At 41.8% G+C, this 10,836-nt stretch overlaps 1 protein-coding gene across 9 annotated transcripts in view; it reads left to right on the forward strand.

The window, feature by feature from the left end:
* The window catches only part of efna3b (ephrin-A3b), a 109,292-nt gene that overhangs the window by 68,288 nt on the left and 30,168 nt on the right, over window positions 1–10,836 (forward strand). For all 9 annotated transcript variants that reach the window (XR_014533187.1, XR_014533188.1, XR_014533189.1 and 6 more), the window contains exons 2-3: window positions 2,601–2,887; window positions 9,973–10,038. Coding sequence is in view for 3 of the 9 variants with exons in the window: in XM_083539274.1 (XP_083395400.1) it covers window positions 2,601–2,887; window positions 9,973–10,038 (353 nt within the window). In the remaining 6 variants the exon portion in view is untranslated. The remainder of the gene's footprint in view (window positions 1–2,600; window positions 2,888–9,972; window positions 10,039–10,836) is intronic.

Genomic DNA, 10,836 nt, shown 5'->3' on the forward strand with positions numbered 1-10,836 from the left:
TGTGTGTGTGTGCGTGCAATTTATGTCTCATGTGAATGACATTAGCAGTTAGAAAAGCATTTGGTCTCGGTTCAGCCATGGTTACAGAGCTCTAGCAGGAGCGTAACCGCTTGCCTTAAATATAATTTGGCTGCTGTTTTTTTGTTCTTGTTTTGTTTTTTACACAATTACAATGCTCGCTGATTCCATTCGACTGCCATTTTTGGTTTTGGCCAGGAGCTCTCATCTGCTCCAATATCAAATTTTTGCTCTGTAAAAGAGAAAACGAAGCCCCCTAGATGCAGCTTAACCCTTTGCTCGCCTACGCCGGAGCTACTACAAGGGGTGAGCTAAAGAGAGCTGGCCGCCCTGTTGCCTCTCACCTGTCACGCACTGATTCACGCTGATTCACTGCGATACGTCTAACAAATGAAATAACACACACCTGCGGTTCTCCGAGACGTCTGGACAAAAAAAACAAAAAACGAGATGCGACGGCCTGTGGTGCATCATACCTGCTTTCAAAACACTACTTTAGTTTACTTTCAAACGCAGCACAGCGTTTAAGTCCGGTTAGTAGCGTCTTGTATTTCGACGCCATTATGTATATCAGTGTGGCACGGTGGTGCAAAAGTGCCACTATATGGACAAAAGTTTGTGGACACCTCGACCAAGATTTTAACATCCCATACCATATTTAGTCTCCGTTTACTCTTTTAATAACCTCCATTCTTCTGGGGAGAATCAGATTTGAAAGGAAAATGGAGATTTGTGGAGATACATCAAGATCCATGATGGCGTACATTCATTCAAACGCGGTATATACTTTTACTGTATATGTATGATAACACCAACAGCACATACATGGACAAAATTATCGGGACACCTGATTTTTCCACCCTTATGCGGTTTATACTAACGCCCACGAACCTCCACAAGCACACTCGTAAAAATCGAGCGGAACGTCTTCCCAGAAGAGTGGAGATTATTATACAGTAGCCGCAAATTGAGTTATAGTAAGTAGTGTCAAATGCAGAGATTTATGAATTTTCTCTTTTTTTTTTAAATACATTAGTTTGTTGATGGTCAGTGCAAATGAATGAAGTTTGTTAAAAGCAATGAGCCGTCGCTGAAATTAGGCAATGCTTATTCGAACAAAGCAGAGCATTAGACAAGCAAGAGCGAGTTCTCAATTTACCACTTGGCATTTGAAACGGAGGGTGAGTTTGCGTGTTGGTGTACATGCTAGATTAGGACAGACTGCTCATCCAGCCTGTCTAGTTCAAGTAAACATGTTGTCCCCAGTACATTTGTTATATAAAAAAAAAAAAAAAAACCCCACAATAAGCCCTGTTTATGCACAGAGATCCTTCGCGTGATAGAATCGGCACGTTCGCTAGTGTGATTCGAAATGATTTTGCGATTAGAGGATCGATCTCGTCCGACTGCAAGAAATGATGATTGATTCAGCGATTCGGCTTAATGAATCATTACGCCCTTTCGGCTGTAATGTGTTTCGCGTCGTGATTTATGTTGTTTCTTTATAGAGCGGGGATCGATCGCGGCGATGTTTTCGCGGCGTTGATCGCTAACACGTGACGATTCTTAATTGCATTAGTGCGTATCAATAATGCAGATGCTTTTTTAATGCCCGCTTCTGAATTGCCAATGCTGAGCAGAATTTGGCAGGTGGAAGACGTAGGTGTTTATTTGGCAGCGAGTCAGCTGATCATTCCGAGAAGAGCCAAGCGAACAGTAGACAGTGTGTGTATATGCATATGTGTGTGTGTGTGTGTGTGTGTGTGTGTGTGTGTGTGTGTGTGTGTGTGTGTGTGTTTGTGTTGAAGAGAGAGAGTAACATCAGCTGTAATCATTTTCCGGGAAAATCCATTTTCTTGAGATCTCGAAATATCCACTATATGCACAAAAGTATTGGGACACCTGACACAGTTTTCTACAAACTCTGACCACAACGTTGGAGGCAACACAATTGCATAGGATGTGGTAGCGTTACGTTTTTCCTTCACTTCAACTAAGAAACCCGAACCTGTTCCAGAATGATGGTGCCCCTGTGCACAACTCTAGCTCCATTAAGACATGGTTTACATGGTCTGACCTCAACCCTATTAAATAACTTTGGGATGAATTAGAGCGCTGACCTCACTTCCTCACCTCCTCACCTCACCTACATCAGTACCTGACTTTACCAACACCCTTGTGGCTGAATAATCAAAAACTTTCACAAGCACACTCCAAAATCTAGTTCCCAGAAGAATGGATGGTTACAATAACCGCATATGAGGACTAAACGTGGAATGGGATGTTCAAAATCTTTGTAAATATAGTGCATCTGATGTATTAATTGTAACATTTAGACTCAATTGAACATTGAGTCTAAATGTCAGAAATGTGAAAGCGGCTTGAAATGGTTGTAATATTTAGAAAGACCCCGTTTATTTCGAAAACACTCCGATTTCACCTTGCTGGCCTGCGTGTTTAAATGACCTGCGCTGAACAGAACCATGATAATTAACCTGTCTCTATTCTCTCTCTCTCTCTCTCTCTCTCTCTCTCTCTCTCTCTCTCTCCCTCTCTCTCTCTCTCTCTCTCTCTCTCTCTAGCCTGCGGAGGGAGGGCTACACGCTGAAGGTGAATGTGAATGATTACCTGGACATCTACTGTCCTCACTACAACGTGAGCCAGCGGGGCGTTGCCGAGCAGTACGTGCTCTACATGGTGAGTTACCGTGGCTACCGCACGTGCGACCCTCAGCTCGGCTTCAAGCGCTGGGAGTGCAACCGACCGCACGCGCCGCACGCGCCCATCAAGTTCTCGGAGAAGTTTCAGCGCTACAGCGCCTTCTCGCTCGGCTATGAATTCCACGTAGGCCACGAGTATTACTACATCTGTGAGTAACAGCACGGCATACCACATCCCATCCTTCAAGTTCGTCCTATATAAACGTTTTTTTGGGGATTGACAGCAGATTAGATGCAAAAGGATGACCTATGGATTGCATTTTTGCATTGCATGCAATGTAATGGAGATACTAAAAGTGTGCACATTGACTTTTGACACATTTCCTGAGCTTTAAGGTCTATCCAGAGGTTACACTTAAAAACATATGCGCGATATACACGCAAAATTGTTCAACCAAGTAACGATATTGCATGTATATTTACTATACACTATATGGAAAAAAGTTTGTGGACACCTGACCATAAGATTCTTTTAAACATACCGTTCCACATTTAGTCCCCATTTGCTGTTAGAATAACCTTCACTCTCCATTAAGTTTTGGAGTGTGTTTGTGGAGAATTGTGATCATTTAGCCCTAAGGATTTCAGTAAAGTCAGGCACTGATGTAGGTGAGGAGGCCTGGGCTGTAGTCAGCATTCCAATTCATCCCAAAGGTGTTCAATAGGGTTGAGGTCAGGGCCACTCAAGATCTTCCACTCCAACCCATGTAATGCACATGTTCATGAAACACAAAATGTTTCACAAAACATGTTTTGTGGTAACAGTTTGGGCTGGAAAAGGCAGGTGTCTTGATATTTGAATCAATATAGTGTATTGAATTTAATACATATTTTACTCAAACCTTGAACTTTTTTTATTCTATTTGGAAGATATTTGTGTGTGTTTTTTTTTTGTTTTTTTTTTAGGTAAATGTTAAAAAATTATGAAATTTTTTTTGTGGATTTTGCCCATTTTCAAAGAATCCTTATTTAAAGGAAATTGTTTAGTTTTTGCACTGTGTAGTTTATTTCAAGCTAAAGTTTATTGTGTTTTAACTGAGAAATCTGTAAAAAATTCAAAAACTCCACACATTCATTTTCATCATATGCCCAGATAATCAAATCAAAGCAGGTAGTTAACCATCACTGAATATTCACCTTGCCATCACATTTGCATCTTCAAATCGCCGACTTTGCATTTAATGTATTTAAGCAAATTAACAAGAAGGAACTAATTAACATGGGCCTCAGTTCATTTAACCAATTATCTCTAATATCTGTCGAACCCCATACTGCGGTTCCATATGGTCAGATGTTTGGAGAGGGGGAAAAAAAGCAGCCAAAATTGTAGAAATTCAAACAAAGTCCGAAATTGAAAAACAAAAACAAACACTTGCGCTTGCGCTTGCTAATAAAAGGTCTGTAATTGGGGAAAAGCAGATTTCAGAGGTCTAGTAAGAATAAGATCCAAAACATATCTGAATGTTCTTGACAGGATCCACTAGTCGCAGTAAGTTCGGAATTGGTACAGACTCAACACCATGTCTCGTTCAGTAATAGATTCGTAGTAGTAATGTTCTTTTTAGCCCCAAACAATCACAGGGTTCCTTAAAGCTGCCAAAAAGGCCACATGGGTGAGATTTACATGAATGAGAAATATAAATTAGTACATGAACAAATCTTGAATCTTAAAGATTCATAAAAAAAAAACCATTGATTTCTTTGGGTGGAGGTCTCTTCATTTGGACCTATTACTGCTGCCCAGATGAGGATGTGTTCCTTTTTTGAGGTTTCTTCCATTCCATATCTGCAAAGCTGCTTTGAGACAATGTCCATTGTTAAAAGACCAATATAAAAACTCGAAAACTCTTTAGCGTCAAAGTTGAGATGACAATGGCGAGGTGCTGTCGACTATCATCGATGACGAGCAGGACAACTATGAAGATGCCATTCTTCCCCCAAATCAGTCCCGTCTGCTAATTGCACAGGATGAGAGCTTACCCTCCCCTGTACAAGGGGACGTGGACCTGCTAAAGTTGTCCATCGTCTGGCCTCACCAATCAGCAGGAAAAGATGCTGATAGAGACCTCTATGACGGAAAAAGTCTTCTTCCACCAGCTAGACAATTCATTCTAGCCGTCCTCACCTTCGTGAGTAAGATGAGGAGGTTTTGTGATAAACCCTTCTTACATAGAGTTCCCATTAAGGGCTTCTTTAGGCTGGACATACAGGAAATGGAGAATTTATGAATGGCAGATCCTCCATGGTCAGACTTTCCTAAAGCCTTACTTTTCTTCACCTTCCACTTTCCTCACTTTCCAGGAAGACAGAATGCTTTACCGCATCTGTTTTTCAGAAGTTTACAGATCTTTTGCTCTGGCAGTATGTGCTTTGAACGTGACATTTCTCCTCACTGCCTATCTAGCCAAACTTTTATAGGAAATGGGTCATCAACTGGACTCTGGTTTTCCCAACCCAGTGTTCTGGGAGGAGATATGCGATACCACAGACTTAAATCTGTGTTCATCCCGCAGAGCCTTTTAAAGCTGCGAACGCAGCATGGGCTTAGCGGTGATGGTTGAGAGATTGCTGTGGCTGGGCTTGTCCAAACTTTCCAAAAATACATAAACAATACAAAAGCTCTGTTCAGGGCTACTGTTACAGTGATGAGGCAGCAGTGCGCACTGCAAAAGAGGGAAGTAAAAGCATTAGAGGCTTGCCTCCCCAGAAAGCCAACAGCTTTGCCTTATAATCAGAGCCGGCTGAATTTCAGACCCTCAGGAAAAGAAGACCAGTCTGAATATCAGCCTTCCCATCCTGATCCACCACAACATCTAGCAGGTGCGGCTGTGCAGACAAAACCTGGGTTCATGAAACCAAACTCGAAACCATCCTATACGCAGCTGCAGCAACTAAACACCATTCAGCTGACCCCAAGTTTATCAAGAAGAGGTGGTCTACCTAAACCTTCAGTTCAGCTTTAAAGAGGGTTTGGAGACAGCACTCAGAGTTTATCTGTCCCATCACCTGAGAATGTCCCTCATCTCCCTCCTGTAGTGAATAGGAGAAAAAACCCTGTCCCTCCCTCCACCCACAGGGTTTATTTCAAGGGAGAAAGACCACAAGTTCACATGCATCTTATCACAAATAAAAATTTCTCTGTTGCATCCAGGCCAGGGGACAGGGGAGTGGACCTTTTATCCAGCGGGACCCCACTATATTGGGAGTTGAGACTTTATCCCTAGGTGGTTCTGATGATCTGGCAGAGATTCGGTCGAGCTTCCATAGATCTATTCACATCGCATAAAGACATGCAATGTCCCCTGTTCTTCTCCCTAGCAGGCAACAGTGCACCATTGGGTGTTGATTCTCTAGCCAATGAATTGCCAGATGTGTTACTAAACATGTTCCCCCATTAAGCCTAATCAGGCAGATGTTATGGAGGGTTCAGGAACACTGCTATATGATGATTCTAACAGCACCTTATTGACCGGGAGACTTGGGTAGTGAAGATTTTTAGCTTCTTTACAACCAACAATGGACACTACCAGCACATAGAGAGCTTCTTTCCCAGGCACGGGTTGAAATATTCTACCCCTCCCCACAGAGATTGTCTCTCTGGGCCTGGCCCGTGAGAGGGCAAATTTAAATGTGGCTGGTTTACCCCTAAGGTCATTGAGACAATTTAGAGCATAAGAGCTGTGTCTACACGCTGATTATACAGTCTCAAATAAGTAATATTCGAGGCGTGGTGTGCAGAAATAAATGTCGTCCCTTACTTATATTGTGGTACTTGCAAGACCTCCTGGATAAGGGCAGTGATCGGGTACTGTGGGCCAGCATTCACTTGTTAGTGGATTTATGAGAGGAGCATGGTAGCTGCGCCCAGTATCGAGACCGCTAGTCCCGCCCTGGGATCTGTCTATGGTCCTGAACGTGCTCTTGAGAGCCCCGTTTAAGCCTGTGGAGAGCATCCATTTATAATCCCCTGCCCTGTTCCTTGCTCTTACTACGGCAAAAAGATTGAGTGAACTGCACACCAGTTGCACATCAGTTCACTCCTCATGTTTGATGTTTTCACTCTGGGGGGTCAAAGAGTATCTCTTATGACTAACCTGGCGTTCTTGTTTAAAATATTCGACCACTCTGGGCCCGGTCAATCCGGGGATCCAGCTTTCTATCTGCCACCTTTTTCAGGTCCAGACTACACTGCTCTTATCTGGTACGTGCTCTACAGGTGTATGTACAAAGCACCAGAGTACTGCACAAAAGTAAACAGCTTTTTTTTTTTATGGGCCGATTGCTTCCTGTGAAAACCAGTCTCGTGGCAGCGACTCTGGCACTGGGTTGTGGAGGCGATCATGTTACAGTAACACGAAAATGGTGCCCCCTGAGGGGTTACGAGCTCACTCTACCAGGGGTTTGGCTATGTCTTGGGCACTATTCAAAGGCATTTCTATTCAGGAAATTTGTGTGAAGGCTAGCTGATCTTTCTCGCACATGTTTTAAGGTTTTATAGACTGGACGTTACAGAGCCTTTGCTTGCCCATTCAGTTTTGGGAGCTAGTGAAAAGGCTGCTCACTGACTGCATGGGTAATCCAGTTCTTTGTGCAATGCTGATCTGTCTTAACTTCTGAGCCTGAGATTTTTTTGTTCAGATCAGGTTTATCGTAGTCTGCTTTATTAGCATATCGGCAATAAGGGAGATGGCTATATCCCATGGTGAGATACTGAACGAGTGTTAGAAGGAGAACTTTAGGTTACTATCATAAACCTGGTTCTCCGATAACATGAAGTGAGGTATCTCACAGTATTGCCGTCCTTGCCTATCCCACACGTTTATATACATGGAAGCAGGACTCCCTGATCACTGTAGTTATTGGTCTACCATGATTGGCAGATGTGGTGACATTGGTGTTTCCGCAATCGGTCACACCTGGGTCGTTCCCATAGTGAAATACCTCCTTTTATGTTATCAGAAAACTGGGGTTACGATAGTAGCCTACAGTTGCCATAGAACAAACTGTTGATTTCCAAAATGAACCTCGTTTACTAGTGGCGGGCCATGCATTTCGTACTTAGGCCTTCAGTGGTGTCCTACCTGAATCAATCCACCTCTTAATACATCATTATGACAACACAGCTATAGAAACCATAAAAAGTATATAGATGCACAGTATAACAGAGCACTGCATCACAGCCATGAATCACATAGAGTGGGAATGATTGCTATTACTAAAGCAAGAAACCCAATTAACACAATTCAACAAGCCTTCTTTGACTGCAGCCACAGCTGCATTGCCCACATACATCATCTCTAGCAGAAACATCAACACTAACCTCATAAAAATTACTCCAGGTTTTCCATGCATTTTTTTTGCATTTTTCCATTCATCATAATGGGTAAAGCAAATTGTGTGTTGTTTTGAAATGTTTTGGCTGAGCTTTTCTCACAATGTCCAGATTGTCCAGATAGCTTTAATAACCTTTTTTTTTTTTTTTTTTTTTAGCTTGTGCAGGTTGCTACAGATGTGGTTTGCAAGCTCTTACTAGTGCACTCTCTGACCATGCACTCAAAGGACATGAAAATGCAGATTAGACACCTTCTCAATGGCCTTAGAGTCAGAAACATGTAAACTGATTGGGTAATGTAACAGACTTAACCAACAAAGATTTTTCTCTACCAAGTGCCCACAGTGATGATTTCTAAAGGCCATTAGACAGATAACTTTGACTCCGGCAGCATGTAATGTGTCGGCTGAAATTTGATTGGATAGAAACTTTATACAGGCATATAGAGACATTCCTTGCAGCAGCACATTTAAAAGAAAACCTATGAAAGGAAGAGAATAGACTATTGGGAATAATTATATAATACATATTCATGGACAGAACTATATTAAAACATAAGTCAGTGATTAGTCAGAGTTTAGGCCAGTAGAGAAGGCCTTCTTGGCCCTGAAGGCCCACTAGTGAGTTTGGTTGCTGAAATAGAGAATGAAGTCTGGACACTATGAAGCCTAAGCAAGCGTTCAATACTGCTATATAAAAATGTCCTTTAATTGGGGAAAGATTCCTATTGAATGTCTAGTACAAATATTACAGTATAAAGGCCCAAATCATATATAATTTTGTCTCGTATTATTCTAGACAGAATCTGTACACCAGTATAGAGGTGTTTACAGTCAGCCATACCGTCCAAGGACATACAGGAGAGGAGTGAATCGGATAAACATTAACATTCCAGAGGTCATTCAAAGAGTCCTCAATCTTAATCTTGGGCTCATGAATTTTTAAGAGTCAAACCTGAGTGAGTGGTATGGCCAAACATTTCTAAATAAAAAGAGGATATTGCATCAGTGAGAGCTTGGGTGGTTTAGAGGGGGAAAGTATATTTAGAGCAGACGAAGAGCAGAGTGTGTGGGAAATCACACGAAACCTCTCCGATGGCTATTGATGAGGCGAAAATAGCCCAAATGGGCATCATTAAAAACAAATCCCTGATAGATCTCATTATTAACAAACTCATCATGTAGGAAAGGGGATGGTGGAATTATAGGGATGGTGGATTAGTGTTCTTTACTAGAAGATCAGCCATTTATGGAGAGAAACATTCTGAATGCTAGAAAGTATAGACTCCATTCTATTAGACTGCTTAGTAAAGGTGGTAATTTTTGCTTCATCCCAGTGACCTGAAACGTTTGATTCTGAGAGAATGTTCACAAATGAGGATACGATTATGACTGAAAAATGCACTATATGGACAAACGAGAAATATCATTCAGTACATTGAAGTAAAAAAAAAAATAATCCCATCATGTTTACATGAATATAGTTTAAACGATTTGAAAAAGTGTGGACAATATGAAGCAAAGCCTCTCATAAAAACTGCTAATTAGGCACTAGGTTATAAGCTAGCGATTTGTAAAAATTAGCATATCCATCTGACAGTCGAATTGGGAAAGAGCTCAGGGTTTGTTATGGAGTGCATGAAGACTTAAACGAGAGGAAGATGACTGAAGGACAGATTTCTGCTCTGTTATCCGTGCATGAACAATGCAGTTATGTGATCCAATAGAATAAAAGGAGAAAATGTATATGTGAAATAACCATTAGCTTTCCGTCAAACCGAGGGCTTGATGACAGTATCAGATTTCAATAGACTTCATGCCTTTCTACCAGGCTTTATGAGCGAGCATGCATCGCGATCACAAGTGCTGCATGCACTCACTGATTGGTCCTTATCTGTTTCAGCAACGCCCACTCATCACCATGGCCGCAGCTGCCTGAGACTGAGAGTGTACGTCTGCTGCTCAACAGGTACTGCTCTACCTCTTTGGCTTTCCTCACACTTCTTTACCACCCGTTCCTATCTGTTCATTCTTTTGTTAACCATTGATCCGTTATCGATTCTCCATCCATTCATCACCATTCTTCATTTATCTGTACACTCTTACTTTCATCCCTCCACCAATCCTTGCTCTTATCCATTCATTGACTATCTTGTAAACTTCACTCATATACCTAATGACATCTATTAACTGATTTCTTCACTGATCTATCTAGGTCTTTGTCCATCCATCCATCCATCCATCCATCCATCCATCCATCCATGTCTTTTTACTCAGTTTCATCCATTCACTAATTTATCTTCCATTTACTTCATTTTTTCTTTACGCCTAACTTACCCATCCACCTACCTCTTCTTCACCTACCGCCTTCTATCTATGAATCTATCTGTTTGTTTATCTACCATTTCTTGCTCTCTTATTTATGTCCACCTATTCATCCACCCATCTTTCTACCTCTTCCTTTGTATACACTTATCCATCCATCAACCTATCCATCTGTCTTCTTTCTCTAATACCACCATTTACTCATTTATCTGGTATTCCTTTCTTCGGTCTCTATGCCTACCTACCTATCCATCTACCTTTTCCTCCATCTTTCTACCTCTTCTTTCTTTATACCCGTCCATCCATCCATCCATCCATCCATCCATCCATCCATCCATCCATCCATCCATCCGTCCGTCCATCCGTCCGTCCATCCATCCATCCATCCATTTGCCATTTGCCTTTCATTCATCTCCATATCTACCTACCCACCCACCCATCT

The sequence above is a fragment of the Silurus aristotelis genome, assembly GCF_946808225.1.
Source record: "Silurus aristotelis genome assembly, chromosome: 1".
In the NCBI taxonomy this organism is placed as follows: domain Eukaryota; kingdom Metazoa; phylum Chordata; class Actinopteri; order Siluriformes; family Siluridae; genus Silurus; species Silurus aristotelis.